This window comes from Malania oleifera, chromosome 5 (genome assembly GCF_029873635.1).
Source record: "Malania oleifera isolate guangnan ecotype guangnan chromosome 5, ASM2987363v1, whole genome shotgun sequence".
Classification (NCBI taxonomy): domain Eukaryota; kingdom Viridiplantae; phylum Streptophyta; class Magnoliopsida; order Santalales; family Ximeniaceae; genus Malania; species Malania oleifera.
The window spans coordinates 6185587-6208456 of record NC_080421.1 but is presented as its reverse complement, the minus strand read 5'-3'; the positions used below and the strand labels follow the sequence as shown (position 1 = coordinate 6208456).

The 22870-nt window shown below is 40.6% G+C and overlaps 2 protein-coding genes, 1 long non-coding RNA gene and 1 other non-coding gene across 5 annotated transcripts in view; 3 read left to right on the top strand and 1 right to left on the bottom strand.

The window, feature by feature from the left end:
• The window catches only part of LOC131154943 (uncharacterized), a 26534-nt gene extending 3664 nt beyond the window's left edge, over positions 1-22870 (bottom strand). Inside the window, exon 1 of one of the 2 annotated variants that reach the window (XR_009136706.1) lies at positions 22653-22870. This is a non-coding gene — a long non-coding RNA (uncharacterized LOC131154943). Of the gene's footprint in view, positions 1-13797; positions 14459-22652 lie in introns of those variants that run through there. The other variant, XR_009136705.1, reaches the window with a different exon arrangement.
• On the top strand, positions 14047-14164 carry LOC131156902 (U5 spliceosomal RNA). The gene has a single exon (XR_009137166.1). It is a non-coding gene; the product is annotated as a U5 spliceosomal RNA (small nuclear RNA).
• On the top strand, positions 15735-16348 carry LOC131154942 (auxin-responsive protein SAUR21-like). Its single transcript, XM_058107784.1, has one exon. The coding sequence runs from the start codon at positions 15826-15828 to the stop codon at positions 16114-16116; it is 291 nt and encodes a 96-aa protein (XP_057963767.1). The 5' UTR covers positions 15735-15825; the 3' UTR covers positions 16117-16348.
• On the top strand, positions 17342-19536 carry LOC131154940 (auxin-responsive protein SAUR21-like). The gene has a single exon (XM_058107782.1). The coding sequence runs from the start codon at positions 19002-19004 to the stop codon at positions 19296-19298; it is 297 nt and encodes a 98-aa protein (XP_057963765.1). The 5' UTR covers positions 17342-19001; the 3' UTR covers positions 19299-19536.

The window sequence follows — 22870 nt, the reverse complement described above, 5'->3', positions numbered from 1 at the left end:
TGGGGTCGGATAATCTAACAGACTCTTAAATAATTGACTCGGTATGTTCTTATCACATGATTCTAAACAAGGAATGGTTCAGCCCTTACATGTTAGTGAATTATGGATCAGTTCTTATGGGTAATGATGCTTCTTGTAAAATCATTGGCATAGGAAATGTAAAGATAAAAATGTTTGATGGTATTGTAAGAACGTTGTGTAATGTAAGACATATACTAGAGTTGAGGAAGAGTTTGATATCACTTGGAACGTTGGATTGTAATGGATTTAATTACAAGTCCAAAGGTGGAGTTCTGACGGTATGGAAAGGTAATCTGACAGTAATGAAAGGGCAGAAACTAGATGGGTATATCTACACATTGCAGGGAACTACTGTTGTAGGTGGAGCTGCAGCCATAGATGCTGAATCAGATGAGATCGTCTTGAGGCATATGCACCTTAGGTATATGGGGGAACACGACATGAAAGAACTACACAAGAGGAAATTATTGAAGGGCTTAAAATCATGTCAACTAGAATTTGACAGGATTAGTGTTCTTAGAAAACAAAACAGGATAAAGTTCATATCAGCTATACACAAGACAAAAGGTATTACTGATTATGTGCATTCAGATGTTTGGGGTCCGGTTAGAGTTGCATCAAAGGGTAGACATGTGTATTATGTGAGTTTCATTGATGATTACTCACGGAATGTCTGAGTTTACTTCGTGCATTACAAATTAGATACATTTGCCAAGTTTAAGATTTGGAAAGTTGAAGTGGAAAACCTGACAGGGAGGAGAATCAAATACTTAAGGTCGGATAATGGGACCGAGTATGCTGATTCTCGGGTTTATGGAGTTTTTTGCGGAGCAGGGCATCAAGAGATACTTTACAATTTTCCGGACACTTCAACAAAATGGTGTAACAAAACGGATGAACCATACTCTTTCTGAAAGGGCTCGGTGTCTCAAATTAAATGCAGGGCTACCAAAGAACTTATGGGACGAGGCAGTAAGTATGACTTGTTTTCTGATGAATCGATCACCAAAGACGTCATTAGAGGGTAGAGTGGCAGAAGAGGTTTGGACAGGAAATGTAGTAGATTACTCCAAATTGAAAGTATTCAGGTGTCCAGCCTATGTTCACTTATCTAGTGAGGAGAGGTCTAAGTTTGACCCAAAGTCTCGTCGTTGCATTTTTTTTGGAGATATCCAGAGGGTGTAAAGGGGTACAAGCTATGAGATCCAATGACAAACAAGGTGGTGATCAACAGTGTAAGAACCCGAACCGTAATAAATGGGTTTAAATAAATAAGAGAGGAGCAAATTTGGAATTTGGCATATTTCGTCGACAAAGCCAGATTTCGTCAGCGAAGCCTTCGTTCTTCTCATCGACAAAATTCAGAGACTCGTCGACGAGGAGAAGCCGAGGAGTCTCGGAAAAACCGATGATCTCAGATTCATTGACGAGGCCACTGATTCGTCAACGAAGGCACCATTTCGTCGACGAAGTGGGCCAGGTCAAATTGCTATAAAAAGGAAATTTCATTACTTCTTCATTAAGAAAACTCAATTCTATTTCTCTCTCTCTCTAGAACTCTCCCTACTCTCTCTCTCTCTAGATTTCTTCGCCAATCGTTGATGGAATCAGAAATCTGAAGTTACCACGAGGATCGTGGAAGGATTCTCTACGATTTCTATGGATCGGAATCTCGTTTCGGAGATTTTTGGGTTTTATCAAAAAATCGAGGTAAGGTTCAGTTTTCAATTCCGATCCGGTAGTTTTGTAGGTAACTGTCTTGTGAGCATATTCTATACTGTGATTTGTAGGTTTTGGAACTCGGTTCGCTGTTTAAGGACCTTGAAGTTTGAGATTGCTTTTCGGGGAAAAGGTAATGGGAACTATGTTTATATTGGTTATTTTTGAAATCGGACTCCGCGGAACTGTGGTTCACGGTCCTGTGTGTGTTTTGACTACTCATTTGGGGGTATCTAATGGGGAAAATTATGAGTTTTTCATTATTACAGTTTTGGGAAAAGGGGGCGACAGGTTGCATCCCTAGTTTTGTTGAGAATCGTGCGTATATGTTGATTTATACTGTGATATTGGGATGGTCGTGCCTTGACTTGTTTAAACTGTATTTGTTTGAAAAACCATGATTTAGATTACTAAATGAGTATGATTTTTTTGGTTATATGAGCATGCATGTGTGTGTGATATGTTGAAATACTAGTAGGAATGCGGTTCCGAAATTATTCCAGATACTGAGAGTGTCCGGCTCTATATCCGAGGACGTGTATTTACCGCCTGCCATGTGGGCAAGAGTGTCGGGCTCTATATTCGAGGGCGTGAGCCTATTCTGGCAGATAAGGCAGAAGGGTGTGGATCCACTAGTTATGCGCTGGCAAGATGCCATGGGAGTCGGGGACTAGCCATGTGCCAGTGGCGCTGTGTTCGTGGGTTGGCTACGGGCCAACACTGTATGTCGTGGGCCGGCTTCGGGGCGAAGGGTGTGACGACACCGAGGATTACGGATCATGTGTATGTGTATGGGTGTGTGTATGCACTGTGGAAACTAGTACTGGAATGCATTTAACTGCGTGTATATTGTATCATGATAACACTCAAATGTTACACACCGATATAACCTGTGTTCTTCCTTATCGAGAGGTGTCTCACCCCTGCTATACGTACATTTTTACAGGTCCTTCGAGTAACCGGAACTAGCGTCCTGGTGTAGGGAGTGTAGTGGCCGGTGTACTGCGTTTAGCGCTTGGGTAAGTGTTAGAATTGTATTTTGATGGGTTGCCATTTTGGGATGTGTTGGGCACCCAGTTTGTACGTTTTGATAGAGCCATGTTCTGCTCTTGTATAGACTCTGGTATGGTACTGTATATGTTTATATAGAATAAACTTTTCCGCTGCGTATATGATTGTGATTGGATGTATTTAGGATGCCTGGGAACCCCACGGGGTTGGACCTTCATCCATTGTACTGTATCTTTGGATGATTTATCGGATACAGGGACATGTTAGATTACATTCTCACCCCCGGGTACCATTTTCGGGTTCGGGGCGTAGCAGTTTAGTATCAGAGCTAACTAGGTTATTAGATCTTGTAGACTTGGTTAGACTTAGTTATGAGTGCATACCAGAGTATAGGATGTGGATATGGGTAGAGTTGGTTGAGGGTTGTTTGGTTGCTAGACTGAGATTTGTCGATGGTATTCCGTGTTTTTCCTGGTGTGACGATTCCAGTAAAAGCAGGGCAGATAATTGATGACTTTCGTGTAGGTGTGATAGGACAGACCTAGACCTGGCAAGGAGTAGTTAACACGATTAGTGTAGATCATTGTGTTAACTGTATGTGTTATAGGGATACTGATAGATTCTTATTGTGTTGCACAATGGAGCCCAAGGATAATAACTTGGGAAGTAGCTCCGAGGAGACTGCGAGTGATGAGTCTCCTTCTGTGCCTCAAGGTTTGACGAGGCAGGTTTTACAGGAGATCGGTTGAAGTGTGAGGAGACGTGAGCGCTCTCCTACTACTGCGGGGTGCACCATTGAGAGGTTCACACCCATGCATCCTCCGACGTTCTCTGGAAGACCTGATCCAACGACAGCAGAGGACTGGGTGGAGAAGACTGAGATGATCTTGGAGGTCCTACACTGCACGGATAGGCAGCGAGTCCTTTATGCCACCTTCTAACTATCTGGGGAGGCGGGTCGATGGTGGACTGCAGTGAATCTGCTGGAGAAGCAGAGGGGTGGTCTTGAGAAGATAACGTGGAACCGTTTCAAGGAGGTGTTCTTTGACAGATACTTCCCGGCTTCCATACGTGATGCGAAAGCAGATGAGTTTTCTGCGCTGAGGAGTTGATGGTGCAGGGGTATGCGGCTCGATACATAGAGCTGTCCCGCTTTGCACCATGTATGATCTCGAGCAAGTATGAGAAGACTCGGAAGTTCGAGAAGGGTTTGAGGAAGGATATCCGCAGACTGGTGGGTATGCTTCAGATCCGTGAGTTCTCGGTGTTGGTGGATAAAGCCACAGTGATTGAGACTGGTATCCGAGAGGACGAGGTGGATCAGGAATCGAAGAAGAGGACAGTACCTTCTGGTCCTCAGACGGGATCTCGTTAGGGATCGTGGAAGAAGAGGAGCAAAGGCTCGGGTTATCGTCAGAATACCGAGCATCAGGATTCTCAGATGAGCCAAACTGGTGGTCGTTGTACCAGATGTCACAGGTGGCACGAGGGTGAGTGCTAGTCATTTGGGGTAACTGCTATAATTGTAGCCGGCCAGGCCACATGTCTCGTGATTGTCGTGCATTGAGGCGAGACGTACCTACAGTTAGTGGGGATCGAGGGAGCAATCAGATACCTCGAGGAACCATTCAGACGAATATAGCTCCGACCAGAGTATACTCTCTTACTCTAGCGGACGCTAAGCATGCAGGTAACATGGTGACAAGTACCTTATTATTGCTTTCAAATAAAGCTTATGTTTTGTTTAATTCGGGTGCAACCCATTCCTTTGTGTCTGTGAATTTTGTGGGACGGTGTGGGGTTGAGACCGAAACATGAATGAGGTGTTATCTATTACTACGCCATCTATGAGTGTATCTTTCTGTAGGAAGATGTTGGTAGACTGCCCAGTAGAAATTCAGGAGAAGCTGCTACTAGCGAATCTTGTGGTATATGACATGTTGGGGTTTGATGTCATTCTGGGGATGGATTGGTTGTTCTCCAGTTATGTTGTGATCGACTGTCGTAGGAAAGTGGTAGTTTTCAGACCTCCTGGGGAGCAGGAGTATGGATTCGTGGGATAGTGTGTGCGTTTAGTGCCACAGATTCTGTTGGCATTACAGGCGAGGAGGCTACTCTTGGACAGATGTCAGGGTACCTAGCTTGTATAAAGGAACTTCCGCGGGATGAGTTGAGACTCAAGGACATTCGGGTGGTTAGCGAGTTTCCGGATGTGTTTCCAAATGATTTACCTGGTTTATCTCCAGATCGTGAAGTGGAGTTTGCGATAGAATTGCTGCCCAATAAGGCACCGATCTCTAAAGCTCCATACCGGATGGCTCCAACAGAACTTCGGGAGTTGAAGGAGCAGTTGTAGGAATTACTGGATAGGGGATTCATTCGATCTAGTGTTTCGCCCTGGGGAGCTCCAGTATTGTTTATGAAGAAAGACGGGTTGATGCGGATGTGCATTGATTACCGTGAGATTAATAAGGTGGCTGTGAAAAATCGCTATCCTTTACCTCGTATAGATGATCTCTTTGATCAATTGCAGGGGACACAGGTCTTTTCGAAGATCGACTTGCGATCAGGATATCATCAGGTGAGGGTTAGAGCGGAGGATGTAGCGAAGACTGCTTTCCGGACCAGATATGGCCTCTATGAGTTCTTATTCATGCCTTTTGGGTTGACAAATGTTCCGGCGGTGTTCATGGATCTAATGAACAGGGTTTTCCATGAGTACCTAGATCGTTTCGTAGTAGTATTCATTGACGACATTCTGGTATACTCGAGGAGTACGAAAGAACACATGGAACATTTGAGGTTAGTGTTACAAATTTTGCGGGAGAAGTTGTATGCTAAATTGAAGAAGTGTGAATTCTGGTTGAGTCAGATTGCGTTCTTAGGCCATGTGGTTACTGGGGATGGTATATCAGTTGATCCTAGCAAGATTGAAGCTGTGGTCGACTGGGTAAGGCCGAAGAATGTGCAGGAGGTTCGGAGTTTTCTGGGGCTAGCAGGTTACTATCGTCGGTTCGTAGAGGGTTTCTCTAAACTGCCTGGACCTCTAACTCGATTGACTAGGAGGGGAGTCCAGTTTGAGTGGACCAGTGATTGCGAGCAGTGCTTTTAGGAGCTGAAGCACCAGCTGGTTACTGCTCCAGTGTTGACCATTCCTTCAAGGGATGGCAGGTTTGTGATTTTTATCGACGCTTCTCTGAAAGACTTGAGATGTGTGCTGATGCAGCAGGGTAAGGTAGTAGCGTATGCTTCTCGGCAATTGAAAGAATAAGAGAAGAATTACCCTACGCATGATCTGAAATTGACTGCTGTGGTATATGCATTGAAGATCTGGTGACACTATCTGTACGAGGTGCAGTGTGAGATCTTCACTGACCATAAGAGCTTTAGATATTTCTTCACACAGAAGGAGTTGAATATGAGACAGAGGCGTTGACTAGAGTTGATTAAGGACTACGATTACACGATCAGTTATCACCCGAGGAAGGCTAATATGGTGGCTGATGCGTTGAGTCGTAAGTCAGGGCTTACGGCTGTATCTGCAATTATAATTCAGTGTCACATCAGACGAGATTTGGAGAGCTCAGGTATAAAGTTGGTAGCTTGTGGTCATCAGGCTTATCTTGCTGGCTTGGTGATCCAACCGACTTAGTTTGAGCGTATGAAAGCCGCGCAGGTTAGTAATGCAAAGTTGGCAGAGGTTAGGAAAAAGGTACAGCAGGGACTAGCTACAGAGTTTAGCATCTCTGAGGGAGGTGTGCTGAGGTTTGGGACCAGATTATGTGTTCTGAACGATGACGAGATCAGAAAGACGATTCTAGAGGAAGCGCATTGTTCTATGTATACGGTACATCCTGGTAGTACAAAGATGAACCGGGACTTGCGCGAGACCTTCTGGTGGTCTGGTATGAAGAGGCAGATTGCTCAGTTCGTGGAGCAGTGTCTAATGTGTCAATAGGTAAAAGCTGAACATCAAAGGCCAGTAGGGCCGTTGCATCCTTTTCCTATTCCGGTGTAGAAATGAGAGCATATTTCCATGGATTTTGTGACCAGATTGCCGCCAATACTTCACGGGCAGAATGCTATTTGGCTGATCGTGGATAGATTAACGAAATCTGCCCATTTCATACCGATGAAAGTTGGCTATCCTTTGAGTAGGTTAGGAGATTTGTATGTACAGGAGATTGTGAGAATGCACGGAGTACCGGCGTCCATTGTGTTAGATCGAGATCCGAGATTTACTTCTCGATTCTAGACGAGTTTACAGGAGGCACTGGGGACGAAGCTTACTTTTAGTACAGCGCGTTCCACCCCCAGACTAATGGACAGTCGGAGAGGACGATACAGATATTGGAAGATATATTGCGAGCGTGTGTGTTAGACTTTGGTGGTAGCTGGATACAGTTTATGCTACTTGTGGAGTTTGCTTATAATAACAACTTCCAGTCTAGTATTGGGACGGCACTGTTCGAGGCTTTGTATGGTCGGAGGTGTCGATCTCTTTTGTGTTGGGATGAGGTTGGTGAACGTCAAGTGTTAGAACCTGAACTTGTGCAGCAGGCGTCTGAGAAGGTGGGTTTGCTCCGAGAGAGGATTAGATTAGCTCAGAGTCGACAGAAGAGTTACACGGATGTTCGCCGCCGTGAGTTAGAGTTTGAAGTGGGAGGTAAGGTATTTCTACGTATCGCTCTGATGAAAGGGGTGATGAGATTTGGGAGGAAGGGCAAGTTGAGCCTGAGGTATATCAGACCATTCGAGGTGCTTGAGCGAGTGGGTCCAGTAGCCTACAGAGTTGCATTACCTCTAGCATTTTCGAGGGTCCATGATGTGTTTCACGTATCCATGTTGAGGAGGTACGTGTTGGATCCTTCACATGTTATTAGTTATAATGAGTTGGAAATTGGGGATACTTTAGCATATGAGGAGATACCTGTTCAAGTTCTGGATAGTAAAGTTCAGAAGTTTCGTACCAAAGAGATACTGTTAGTGAAAGTATTGTGGCAAAACCACGAGGTTAAGGAAGCTTCTTGGGAATTGGAAACGAAAATACGCCGGAAGTATCCACGGTTGTTTTGAGCACTTGTACATGATCCTACTGTGGGTTGGGATAGGTGGTTAGTTGTCGGGAGTGTTTGTATTGTGAACTCCTGAGACAGTTGTATATGTAACCACGGTATTTTTCCGCCATAAGTGAGGGTATGTATATGTATGTGCATGATGGGACTACGCTGTAGTGGTCGCCAGTGTTCTTAAGAGTGGTATATATGTGTGTGATTGTATGTATGATTCTGTGAATGAGAGATGACAAATTTCGAGGACGAAATTTTTGTAGAAGGGGAGATTGTAAGAACCCGAATCATGATAAATGGGTTTAAATAAATAAGAGATGAGTAAATTTGGAATTTGGCATATTTCGTCGACGAAGCCTTCGTTCTTCTCATCGACGAAATTCAAAAACTCGTCGACGAGGAGAAGCCGAGGAGTCTCGGAAAAATCGGTGATCTCAGATTCGTCAACGAAGTCAGCGGAAGATTCGTTGAGGAAGGCACCATTTCGTCGACAAAGTGGGTCGGGTCAAAGGGCTATAAAAAGGAAATTTCATTACTTCTTTATTAAGAAAACTCAATTCTATCTCTCTCTCTCTCTCTCTCTCTAGAACTCTCCCTACTCTCTCTTTTTCTAGATTTCTTCGCCGATCATTGATGGAATCGGAAATATGAAGTTACCACAAGGATCGTGGAAGGATTCTCTACGATTTCTACAGATCGGAATCTCGTTTCAGAGATTTTCGGGTTTTGTCAAAAAATCAAGGTAAGACTCGATTTTCAATTCTGATCCGGTAGTTTTGTAGATAACTGTCTTGTGAGCATATTCTATACTGTGATTTGTAGGTTTTAAAACTCGGTTCGCTATTTAGGGACCTTGGAGTTCGAAATTGCTTTTCGGGGAAAAGGTAAGGAGAACTATGTTTATATTAGTTATTTTTAAAATCGGACACGGTGGAACTGTGGTTCACGATCCTGTGTGTGTTTTGGCTACTCATTTGGGGGGATCTAACGAGAAAAATTATGGGTTTTTCATTATTACAATTTTGGTAAAAGGGGGCGACGGGCTACATCCCTGGTTTTGTTGAAAACCTATGTATATGTTGATTTATACTGTTATATTGGGATGACCATGCCTTGACTTGTTTAAACTATATTTTTTTGAAAAACCATGATTTAGATTACCAAATGGGTGTGGTTTGTTTGGTTATATGAGCATGCATGTGTGTGTGATTTGTTGAAATGCTAGTAGGAACGCGGTTCCGAAATTGTTCCAGGTACTGAGAGTGTTCGGCTCTATATCCGAGGGCATGTATTTTACCGCCTGCCATGTGGGCAAGAGTGTCCGGCTCTATATTCGAGGGCATGAGCCTATTTCGGCAGATCAAGCCGAAGGGTATTGATCCACCAGTTATGCGCCGGTACGATGCCATGGGAGTCGGGGACTAGCCATGTGCCGGTGGCACCATGTTCGCGGGTTGGCTAAGAGCCAACGCCATATGTCGTGGGCCGGCTTCGGGGCGAAGGGTGTGACGACACCGAGAATTACTGATCATGTGTATGTGTATAGGTGCGTGTATGCACTGTGGAAACTAGTACTGGAATGCATTTAACTGCGTGTATGTTGTATCATGATAACACTCAAATGTCACACACCGATATAACCTGTGTTCTTCCTTACTGAGAGGTGTCTCACCCCTGCTATACGTACATTTTTACAGGTCCTTCGAGTAACCGGAACTAGCGTCCTGATGTAGGGAGCGTAGTGGTCGGTGTACTGCGTTTAGCGCTTGGGTAAGTGCTAGGACTGTATTTTGATGGGTTGCCATTTTGGGATGTGTTGGGCACCCAGTTTGTATGTTTTGATAGAGTCATGTTCTGCTCTTGTATAGACTCTGGTATGGTACTGTATATGTTTATATAAAATGACTTTTTTTGCTGCGTATATGATTGTGATTGGATGTGTTTAGGGTGCCTGGGAACCCCACGGGGGCGGACCCTCATCCATTGTACTGTATCTTTGGATGTTTTATCGGATACAGGGACAGGTTAGATTATATTCTCATCCCCGGGTCCCATTTCCGAGTACGGGGCGTAACAAGCAGGGATGTAGTTTTTGATGAAAAGGTTATGGTGAAGCGAACTCAAGAGTATGATGAACAGAAACAGGAGCCAGAAAGCTGGGACAGTAATGAACAAGTTGTGTGTATGGAAGTGGAAGCTCAAGGCAACGGAAATGATCATGGTCCTATGGTTGCAGGGAGTTCTAGCTCAGAAAACTAGAAAGTCGACGATATTTCTATACGAAGATCCAAATGCACTATCAGGCCTCCACCAAGGTATGGATTTGAAGAGTTAGTATCTTATGCTTTCCTTACTAGTTGCAGCGATCCAACTACATTTCAAGAGGTAGTGCATGGCCAGGAGAAAGATAGGTGGATGGGTGCGATGATTGAGGAGATGAAATCACTACATAAGAACCAAACTTGGGATTTGGTGGAACTTCCAAATGGGAAGAGACCGATAGGTTGCAAACGAGTATATAGGAAGAAGGAAGCAATTTCAGAAAAAAAAAAAAAGAGAAATTCAAGACACGGTTGATAGCAAAAGGATACTCACAAAAGAAGAGTAGATTATGATGAGATCTTTTCTCCATTAGTCCAACATACTTCTATCAGAATTTTGTTGGGGTTGATAGCCCATTATGTTTTTCATTTGGAACAAATGAATGTACAGATGACATTTTTTCATTGTGACTTGGAGGAACAAATCTACATAGTACAGTCGAAAAGATTCATTGAACTAGGAAAAGAAAACTTAATTTGCAAGTTGAAGAAATCTCTTTATGGGCTAAAATAGTCTCCAAGGCAATGGTATAAATGGTTTGATTCTTACATAATCAAGATTGGCTACAAGAGATGTGAGTATGACTGCTGCGTATAAGTGAACAAGCTTGAGGATGGTTCTCTTATTTTCTTGTTATTGTACGTCGATGATATGTTGATAGCTGCAAAAGATTTAATTGAAGTGAATCAGTTTAAGGACTTGTTGTATAAGGAATTTGACATGAAAGACCTTGACTCGGGCAAGAAAATACTTGGGATGGAGATTCGTCGTGACAGAATTGTAGGGAGATTATGGCTATCTAAGGATGGAGAGGTTTAGCATGACTGATGCAAGATCGGTGTGTACACCTCTAGCAAATCATTTCAAATTGTCCACTGCAGATTGCCCAAGTATGAATGAGGAAATCTGGAACACGTCAAAGGTCTCATATGCTAGTGCTATGGGGAGTTTGACGTATGCCATGATATGTATGAGGCCAAATTTGGCTCATGCGGTGAGCGTGGTAAGTAAGTTTCTCTCTAATTCAGGAAGACAACATTGGAAAGCCATCAAATGGATACTTAGATACTTACGGGGTACATCGGGATATGACATCATGTTCGGCAAGCAACAAGGTTGTCCTTCAATTATGGGGTTTGTTGATGTTGATTATGCTGGAGATATAGATAACGGAAGGTCTACAATGGGATATGTGTTTACCTTTGTAGGAGGATCGGTATGTTGGAAATCCATGGTATAGTCTCTAGTAGCATTATCCACGACTGAGGCGGAATATATGACAGTTGTTGAAACTGCAAAGGAAGTCTTATGGCTTACTAGTTTAGTCAGAGAGATGGGGTTACAACAAGATGGAGTGCTGCTGCATTGTGATAGTCAGAGTGCCATTTATTTGGCAAAAAATCAAATATACCATGCTAGAACCAAGCACATTGATGTGAGGTTCCATAGGATTTGGGAATTGATTGCTTCGAGTGAGCTTGTGTTGGAAAAAGTTCACACGTCTGAAAATACAACTGATATTCTGACAAAATCAGTTACTTCTGAGAAGTTCAAGCATTGCTTGGACTTGTTCCATGTCTCCAATTGATAGAAGGGAGACAAATCCAACCAAGCGTTTCAAGTTCAAGGTGGAGCAATTAGACATATTTTTGGGATTCTCCTAATGGGCGTATAATCGCCATAGTGGAGATTGTTGTTTGAGATGTGACTTTTATACTTTGGTTTTCTTAAATAAAGAAGGAAGAAGACAAAAAAAAGAAAAACATAAAGGGGCAACACAGCAGGGACTCGTCGACGAGTAGATCTTGAGTGCAGGAAAATCTCAGAGTTCTGGACTTGTCAACGAATGCCCTGTTCTCGTCGACGAGTGGTATTCTATGGATCGTCGACGAATCCCCTGTACTCATTGACGAATGTGTTTGGGCTGTGAGCAGTTTTTCTAAATTTTGAATTTGAACGTTGAGTGGTTGGGTATTCGGAGGGAAACCTCCGAGGGACTATTATATATGTCATTCTAGGCATATATTGATAGAGAGAGTGATCATTTGAGAAGTGTATTGTGTACTTTGAGATTTTCTTAGTGAAATTCTTGTGCCATTGCTTCCGTGGATGCAGACTTTGCCGAACCACGTAAATCTTCTTGTTGTTCTTATTTTTTCTGGTTGTGTTTCATTTACTTGTTGTATATATATATTCCGCTGTGCTTCGTATTTATCTCATCCATATCATAACAGTATCAAAGTCATGGTTGTTAGGAGGTCCTAGGTTCTAGTCTTGTTACTCAAGTTCAATGTAGGTTTGTTAAAATTATAGTGTTCCCAATATGGGTGTTACTCATTGTCTGTTCATCTCTTCACGCACAATCAAGCAATGATTTTAGGTAAAGTGGTAATCTAACAACACCAAATTTAGGATATTCAAAAATCCGCTCTCATGATTGAGGAACACTCAATGATGACACTGCTTTTGCAATTGTAGCAATGATGGTTTTCACTCTCCCTAGTAAATTTATCAGTAGTACCAGGCAAGTACTAGTTCAATTTGGGTAAAATTTGAATAGCAAAAATCATTCAGTTATTTTAGAATATGGGCAAAAAATTCTTTTGAATGTCATGCATGTTTGAAATTTAAGCTTGCAACCTATGGCCAAGGACTATCCATCATCTGCTTAAAGGAACAAAATTTAACAGCATTACAATTTTAGAGTAGAATCCAACACGCTGCTGTAATTAAGTAAATCAAGGAATTAAACAAGTGTGGCAACAAGTTATATATGGAATGAAGTTTAGAGGAGAAAAGATGAGCTACATTTGGAGGAAGAAACAGATGAGGCGATTGAATATAGATAGGTCATGTTGGGAGGGCATGTAGGATGAGAAGAAAAATTGTTATGAGTAATAGATTAAGAGTTTGCGGAAGGCACGGCTGTCCAAGAGATGGAGGGAAACTATGAGGAAAAAAATACATACCATACTCCTACTATTGAGTTTGAAGAGCATAAACTGAGGAGCCTGCCGATTCACAAGGCACAAAGGGAAAAAAAAAATCACAATGGTAGTAGTCCCTAAAACCAAGAATGCGGCCACAAACAGTCTGCTAAACTTGGTGTGCACATAGAAACTGATGTTCTCCCTATTATTATTAGTTCCATTCTGTATATTTTGAATGCAGACTCTCATCAATTCAAAGAACAGAAAATGAGTAATCAGGAGCAGCAAAAATGCTAACAGACCCAAATTTATTTCGTTTCACATTTTTCTGTTTGTAACATTTTAACATCATTGATGCCTAACCTTGGCATCTGCGAGGGCGTCATGAGGGTGCACTGGAAGAAATTTAAGTGTGTTTCTTGGCAGCCCATTTCACTCAACGTTCTGGGTATTTCAAAAAAATCAAATTGACACCATCATTTAAAAATTGCAAGCAAATAATTGCCACAGAGCAGCACCACAGGGAAAATGGAGATAATATAATAAATTGTGGCGGAGCACAGGGGAAGAACAGAATAAAGGCACGCTCTTATTTTCAGTGTTTAATCTCGACGGCAACAAAGAATCAGAACAAAGCATGTAACACATACAAATCAGAAAGAAAAACCTAGGAGTAAAACAAAAAATTGTCAGCAACCAAACAATAAGAGAGGGAGGGACCCTACTTTCAGTGCCATCCAGCCAACGAACCAACCATATGGCAGTGGATCGCTGTGCTCATACATACAAAGGGAGCTAAAATCGAAGCAACCAAAGGAAGAGAAAGAAAGATTTCGCGCAGTAAAGAGTCGAGCAAGGGAAGAGAGTTTGGCGGAGAAGGGAAGAAAGCCAGAGTCCCACATCGAAAGGAGGAAGAAAGATGACGACGCAGAGTGAATATAAAACCAAACGAGTGGGCAGTGTGCAAGGTACGGAGCCGTGCGGTGAGCACATAGCGAACTATTCTTTCGCCTTTTACTAAAGAATACCGTGTGCTCGCCGCTCACAGCGGCATACGCCTATTTTTGGAGGGGGCTTTCTCTTTGAAAGCCTCCCATTAAGGGAAAACAAAATTTTCATAATGCCATTTAATTGTTGCCTGTAAGTTTGCAATATGATACCGTTTGGTAAGTTCAAAAGCAATTTGGTTTGAGAAGATGTGTTCAAGAGATTAAGCTAATTACTTTATTTTGTCAATTAAATATCAGGGTATTGTAATATATGCTAATTTAATATTGAAATTATATTTTTTCTATTGTCAAAAATAATTTTAATTTTTTTGGGTGAGAAAAAGGTCAAGAGAAATAAAAAAAATAAGAGAAAATGTTGCTAAAGCAAAAGATAAAATAAGAGGAATAGGAAAAAAAATTATTTTCTATGCTAAATATTATTGAAAATAAAAAATTTTAAAAATTAAACTTGTAAGTGTATAAAATTATAAATTTAGTATGTTTTTTTGTCTTATTTCTCACTTTCTTTATAATCAAATATGAAAATGTAAATTTTTTGATTTTTTTTTCTTAATAGGTTTTTGGTTTCAAATGGTATTGAGTGAGTGGAGATATTGAAAGACATTGTTACAATATGCCACTGAAAACCCGTCACTCGCCTAGATGTCGAGCCCCGTAGCAACCTTGTCAACCACGATAGCAACCTCAACATTTCCAACTTCGGCCTCTCGATCCCTACCCAATTAACAGTTTCAAAATAAGAAGTGTGCAGGTTCCTCATCATTAGTTGGCATTATTTTCCATGCATCATACTAACATACGATAAGATAGTGAAGACGAAGCTAGTTCTTAATGGCCTAATCCTTTTGTGATCCTCGTAAATCGAAACATTTGGCCTGCTGGTTTTTCATCATGTCCATGCTTGAGGCAAAGTTCAATTCTCTTTAAGGTATGTTGTGGGGTGAGGAGTGTCAAAGGGCAGGCCATGTAACTTGTCGCCCTCTCCTAAGGGCACATTTTAATTCACTTGCCCTTACCCCTGCCCCTCCATTTGTAAAGAAAGTTGGGAAAAAAAAAAAGTAATCATGTATACACTAAACAAAACCAAATGTGTTCCTTCTATACAGAGTTTCTCCTTTGAGACAATAATTTATTATATAGAGACAATTCCTCAAGCTAGCTACCATGGTGACTGTCAGGAAATCACTGGGGTGATTGACAATGGTAATGACTGGAAGCAGGGATTGATGAATATTACAAATAAAGCACTGTCTGAAGGTTCCATTTCTGCATTTATCACTATGGTCTCCCTGTTCTTTGTGTAGTTGGTCCAAAGCTTTTATCATCATCTCAGCAGGCAAAAACCCAGATCATTAGCTGTGGAAAATGCCTCTGTTTGTTTGTTTGCAGGGGAACATGTAGGGCTACTGCATCATTGGCCAGTGAACGGATGAGATAGCAGAGAGAATTGGACTTACTAAACTGCGTGGGCAAACCCATGCGAGCATTCATGTGCTGAGGTCCCTAAGAGGATCACAGCACACCCAACTACACATCAGTCAGACCACATAGACCCCATTGAGCTCTACTGATGATCCAACTACCTTTTCTCTATAAATAATTAAATATGAACACCAGAAACTGCAGGTCCAAAATTTCCATACATACAGGGCTCTAGCAATTCCACTACAAGTTCTACATCAGCATAAACTACTTGGATCCTTTCAGTGAACTTCCTTCTGCAACAATTCGGAATATATACTCATGGCCGTCCATTTGCTCTCCATGATTCCTAGTGCCAAGCAGATTCTTAAACTACGATCCCTCAATAGAAACCAGGTTGGTGTTGCAAAAGGCCACATTGCAGTTTATGTAGGAGAAATCAAGCGGAAGCGGTTTGTTGTTCCAATATCTTACCTGAATCATCCTTCATTCTTGGAGTTGCTTAACCGATCCGAGGAAGAATTCAGCTTCAACTATCCAACAGGAGGTCTGACTATTCCATGCGAAGAAGATGCGTTTTCAGAACTCACCTCTCGGTTGAGTCACTCATGAAAGATAAAGAACAAAGAGCACCCTCCACAGATTTGACATGATCCTCTGATTCATTCTTTCCTCCCCCACAATTCCCCTTTTCTTTTTTATTTTGGGCTTCTGTCCCACATAAAAACTTCTGTGTATATAATTTTTTTTCTATGTAAATCAGTAGGCACAGAGAAAATCCTCTCCACCAAAACAAATTTCAGAAATGAAATTGTTGATCTTCAGTGACTGATACAGATGCTAGTAATTCTCTTCTGATATCCTGCTCTGACTAATTTCTCCAACTAGCTTTTGACACTTTCTCTTTAACAGAATTGGACAAAAAAGGGTGGGATCTAATAGCACTGTAATGTGCCCCAAAAATACTAACTAGTTAATGACGAGGCAATTGCTTTAAATAATCTCATTGCTAAAGAGCGTTAATATGGAATCATAATGAATTAGATGGGGGGATTAATTGTTGATGTCTCATGTGATTTAATCTTAAGAAGTGTCTACACGGACAATCGAAGGAACAATTTGAGCACATCCGAGGAACAACAAGCATCTTATATTCCAATCACGAGTGAAGCGGACAAACATACTCCCACAAGATGATAAACTTATTTGGGAACCGAACCAAACAGCCCCTCAATGACATTCAACTTTAAAACAAAATATGAATTTTTTTTTTCATGTTTTATATAAATTAATATGAGAAGTGATTTTCTCAAATCAATTCTTCTTCACCCCGTTGTTCCTTGGGCAGTGCAATAAAAAAATTTATGGTCGTTTCATCATTCCATCTCGGGACAAGTCTTGTTCTTAAAGGAGAAAAATGCTTGAGTTCTTCAAGAATGTTGATAAACCTTGAATGAAAAAAAAAAAGGGGACAGTTTGTGCAAATGAAACAAGAATTTCTTCAAAATGGTGGTTCATCTCTCAAAATTCTATATTGCAGCCCTTAATTGATCATGGTCAATCATTTGTTAACAAAAATGGGAGAATGGGGAACAGGCTCATGCTTTTGCAGATGTGTGATCAGGAATCATATACCAAAGCAACCAAAAATTAGTCACGTGGACATCAGCAAGGCATCATTGGTATAAATGCTTATGCATTATCTGTACTTTCAGATTGGGGTTTTGGTTTCTTCAGTATACACTTTCATCAGTATAAAAACTTTCGATTATAGTGTTTGCATTTCAGATTAAAAATTTTCAAATGTCTTCAAACTGCAAGCCTAAATTCCCACACCTAAAAATAAAAATAAAAAATCTAGAACCCAGTCACATGGATGACTTGTCATCAAGGCAATTGTAGCACAGAAAGTTCAGCTTCATAGAGGTGAAGACTTTTGCATTGCTTGTATCCTAAAGATAATTATTTGAACATCAGCCCAAGAGAGAGCTAACATTCCACATATGATGTTGATAAATAGACTTTAATATACAGATTTAGGGGTCAAATGACAAACAGAGATATGCAACCATGGTAACTTGGTAAGAACTTCAATCAAACAGAGCTTCAACCACAAGTTATTTTCAGTTCCAGAATTTCACTCAAGAGACAATCCTTCTTCCTTTTTCTTTCGATAGAAAATATTCAGATCTCTTCTTTGAACCATGCTGGAAGAAACTGAGATAATCAGCAACTTCATTGATTTGTCTCCTCATTCCATCTACCAAAAATTTGGTCCTATGTGAAAAAAATTCTTGATATTCTTTATCAAGATAGGAGGATATCCTGTCATTAAAATCTGCATCCCTTCAAAGAAGCAAAATGGGGCATTACATCTCTACACAAAACCTCAGGACAGTTGAATGCCAACATTTGAAGATCCAGCTGGCTGTCTCAAGACAAGTAATTTAAAAAACTCAGCTGTCAATGTAGCCTCTTATCTATACTGTACCCCGTAGATTTCCATAAATGATTGACCAATGACACAAATAATTGTGTGCCTGCATACACCCACACCCACACACAGATCATCATGCGCACGTACTGAAAACCAAGCTGTAAACTACGGGCTGTACATAGGTCACAGGTACTCTTGGCTGTAGGCTGTATCTTCTTTCTTAAACAAAAACAAGATATGCTAAAGATAATTGGTGATACAACGTAATATGGTTATACCACATATTTATCAAACCCAGCAGGACTACACACCCCCAACCACACACAGATCATCATGCACACATACCAAAAACCAAGCTGTAAAATACGGGCTGTACATAGATCACAGGTACTCTTGGCCGTACCTTCTTTCTTATACAAAAACAAGAAATACTAAAGATAATTGGTGATAGAACGCAATATGGTTGAGCAAATATCTATCAAACACAGCTGGACTAATTGACCTGCGTCCCTACCATTTCTCATCAGACAAAACCATGCACGGACAGAACAAGACTACAACAAAAGGTCACTCTTTGTTTACTTCTTGGAGTAGAGGGTCTAAATCTCATATCGTCTTCTTCTCTACTTGCATTAACATTCAATTGCTATGCTTTCCAGTGTTCGGCTGTCTGTTTTCTTGAGAAACAGTGGTGGAAAACTGCCTCTGCCTATTTGATTATTTGTAGGGGTACATGTGGGGCTACTTGCCATGAATATATATGTGAGAGAGAGAGGGGCTTGTTGAGCTGTATGAGCAAAGCCATGTGAGCATTCAATGGATGGGGTCCCTCCACAGCACACCCAACAGCATTCCAGTCATCTGAGCATTGTCATAGACCTTGCTTTGCTCTCTTCTTCAAATTGCAATGCTTTCTCTATAAATACAAACACAAGAATGAAGAAATTGACATGACCCACATCACATTGCTAGCTAGAACTTACACTACTAGTTCTACATCAACAAAAAGCATTTGAATCCTTTCAGTGAACTTCCCCTCCAATTCACAGAATATATAATCATGGGTATCCGTTTGCCATCCATGCTTCTTAGTGCCAAGCATAGTCTCAAACTGCAGTCTCTCCTCACTAGAACCCAGTTTGGCATTCCGAAAGGTCACATAGTGGTTTACGTAGGAGAAACCCAGAGGAAGAAGCGGTTTGTGGTTCCAATATCTTACTTGAAGCATCCTTCATTCCTGGACTTGCTTAACCGAGCAGAGGAAGAGTTTGGCTTCAACCATCCAATGGGAGGTCTAACAATTCCATGCGACGAAGACACCTTCATCGATCTCACTTCTCGATTGAATCAATCTTGAAACATGAAGAACAAAGAGAAGTAGCTTCAAAAATTTTAATAGGAGCCTGCTTAATTTCATTTTTCCCTCTTTCACCATTTGTTTCTTTTTTTCTTTGGGATTTTACACCCTATCCAAATATGTGTATATCTCCCCCCACCCCTCCCCCATCTCTGGAAATGGGTGAGCAGAGAGAAAAAATCCTCTCCGCCAAAACAGATTTTAGAAATGACATTTTTAGTTTTCAGCAGTTGATGCAGATGATAATAATTCTACCCAAATAAACTGCTCTGACTTGTTCATGAAAAGTATAATTGAAACTGCACAGGAGAAAAGGCGACAGGAAATTAACAGCAGAGATTCTTCAGGATGGTTGGCACAACTTATGCAAAATTCTACTTTTGACCCTCACAAGTTGGAATTTCTTACATCATTTTAATAAGTTATTTTGGTAAAAGCTAAAACAAGCTTCACTTACCCTTTTTTATTTTATTTTAAAAAGTAACTTTAGTTAGAAGTCGCATAAGCTATTTTCCCAAGTCATCCTGACACACTCTTAAACTCTTTGTCTCCAAAAGTAATTGACTCGCTAATGATTAGGCAGTCACCTTCAAAAAAGTCATTGTTAGAGAATATTGTTAGGTTATGTATGGTTTGCCAAATGTCTATTTGTAGGAATAGAATGATCATAATATACGAGTTTGATAGTCTATAAAAGAAGATGTATTGTCATCATAAAGCAAATGACAATACAAAAATTTTTATTAATCCATAACATGGAATATAAAATGAATGACCATTTCTAAATTTTAGCATGAGAATGTCTATTTTAGCATGAGGGAGTAACACAAGTTTTTGTATGAGTGACTTTTTCCAAATTATTAATCCCTAAACAATTTTCTTACATTTTCAACATTAGTTCCATTTTATTTCTAGAAATAGGCATTATGTGAACCAAATGTAACCTTAGGGCACAATGGTAAGGTTTTAAGTAAACTGTAGACAGATTAACAGAGAAAGTATCTTGGGATGTTATCTTATGTCTCTGTGAGTAGGTGATGGGAAAATTTAAACACATCCATGGGGTACCAGAGATAATGCGAAAATGATAAGGTTTTAAGCAGACTTACAGAAATTAGACAGGAAGTAAATGTGATATAATCTTACAGGGTGTCTCTATGGACGGGCAATGGGAAATTTTGAACACATCCACGTGGTTAGGTACTAGAAACATGCCCAAAAAAGCCATCAAATGAATGGTCACAGTAATGTTGTGAACATAAACTCATGGGTCGACCAGCAGACTCTTGAGCCTTTTTTTTTCTTTCATTGGAGGGAGGAAAGAGGTGCAGGTCATCAGGGTCTGTGGTGCATAATGGGAGGTAGGCCATCCCCCTCCTGAAACTCTTCCCTAGCCCATTTTAAGGTTTGAACTTGAACCGTCTAACACAGAAGTCCCATGGTCAAACCATTGATGTGTCCCCCGTAGGAGAAAATCAACTTAATGTTTTCTAACCTGCAACCTAGGATCCTTTGTGCATTCATCTTCAAATTCTGGGACCTTTTGAAACCTTGCAATGCCGTCGCTTCTTTTTCTTTTTCTGGGCATAATTAATATAACTCATGCCACTATCATTCTTGGAATAACAAAAAAAAACCTGTCACATATAGAATACCTAATATCTGTAGCTCTTCCTTGTTGTATTTGTTCCTGATCATTTAATGAAGTTCTCTTAACCACCCCCCCCCCCCCCCCAACAGCAGCCCAAAAAATAATAAAAACAATAATTGATTAAAATCCTTCTAACTTTTCTGATAACCAATCACCATAATACAAGCAGAGTTTTAAATAACTAATTTGAATTAAACATTTGAAGCATGTAACCAAAATAGTACCTGCCTATTCTAAGTTATTTTTAAATAATTAATTTGAATTAATTGTGTATGAAGCATATAACAAAATAGTACCTGCGTATTCTAATTTATTTTTAAACAATAAATTTGAACTAAATGTGTGGAAAGCATATAATGAAACAATACCTGCGTATTCAAAGTTTATAACCCTACATTTTCACGCCAGTTTCTCGCATCACAAATACACCAAATTTATGGTATTTGATATATCTGCTCTCATGATCAGGAAACTCTCACAAGCATACTGCTTTGTGAATGTGGCAGAATAATGTTTTTCACTCTCCTGAAAGGATTATCAGAAGTACCAGGCAATTGCTGGGTCAGTTAGGGCAAGATTTGGTATGTGAAAATCATCCAGTTATTTTGGGGTATATGTCTTCAGTATTCTATAGTACCTTAAAAAATGATTCTTTGAATGTTATGTACATTTCAAATTCAAGCAAGCAACCCCATGGCTGGAGACTATCCCCATCTTCTTGCAGGATCAAAACTTGACAGTGTTATAAGTTTAGAGTAGAATTCAATACACCGACACAATTAAATAAACCAAGTAACTAATCAAGTTTGATGACTAGATATTCGTGGAACAGAGTTTAGAGGAGAAAAGATGAGCTACATCTGGAGCAACAAGTATACGACAAGATTGAAACAGTGTAGTAAATGAGATGGATCATGTTAGGAGGGCATGTAGGATGACGGATAATAATACGAGCATTACACTGAGAGTTCATGGCCAAATAAAAGGCAGGGCTGCCCAATAGATTGAAGGAAACTGAGAGGAGAAAAAGACCATAAGATCAAGAATATTTCTTGTACTACAATTATACCATACTACTGTCATTGAGTTTTAAAAGCGTAATTGGGAAAAAATCGTAGCAGAAGTAGTACCTGAAATCAAGAGTGCTATATCGTTTGAATCTAGTACAAACTAGTTAGTAGGATGACTTGGTGTGCAGAAAAGAAACAGGAGTTCTCACTAGCCTTAATATTTATGTTCTCTGTTATCTGGATTCAGTTTGATAAACACAAAAGAAAAAAAAAAATCGATAAACAGAAGCCGGCAAAAATGTCAACTGCCACAAATTTTTTTTTCTTCTTTTTCATCACCCACACTGACCAATCTTGTCATTAGGAAGGGAGAAACTCAATTGAGTTTCTCGACAGCCCATTCACTCAATGTTGTGGGTATTCTAAATTCAAATTGTTTCATTTTTTTTTTTTCTAATAATAATTGGAACCAAATAACTACCACAGAGCAGCATCACAGGGGAAAATGAAGATAATATGATAAATATGTGCCGAGCAAACTGGGGAACAGAGAAAAATCACACAATTCCTGTGCTTAATCACAACGAGAACAAAAATTCAGATGAAACACAACACGAGCGAGCCAGGTAACCGATGAACTATCGCCAAACAGAAAGCGAAACCGAAGAGTAACGGAGAAAAAGAAAATCTCACCAACCAAACAGAAAGGGAGAGGGAGGGATCCTAGTCGCTGCTCCATTCAGCAAACGAACGAAAAATCTATCTGGGTATCTTTGCGCAAGCACGCATATGGTCCATTGGAAGAGCATGGTCCTGCGCAAGGATGCGAAGGTCGAGAAGCGTCGAGAAGGGCTGGGAAAGCGACAAAGGAAGAGTCCCACATCGAAGGAGAGAAGAAGACTGAGACCGCC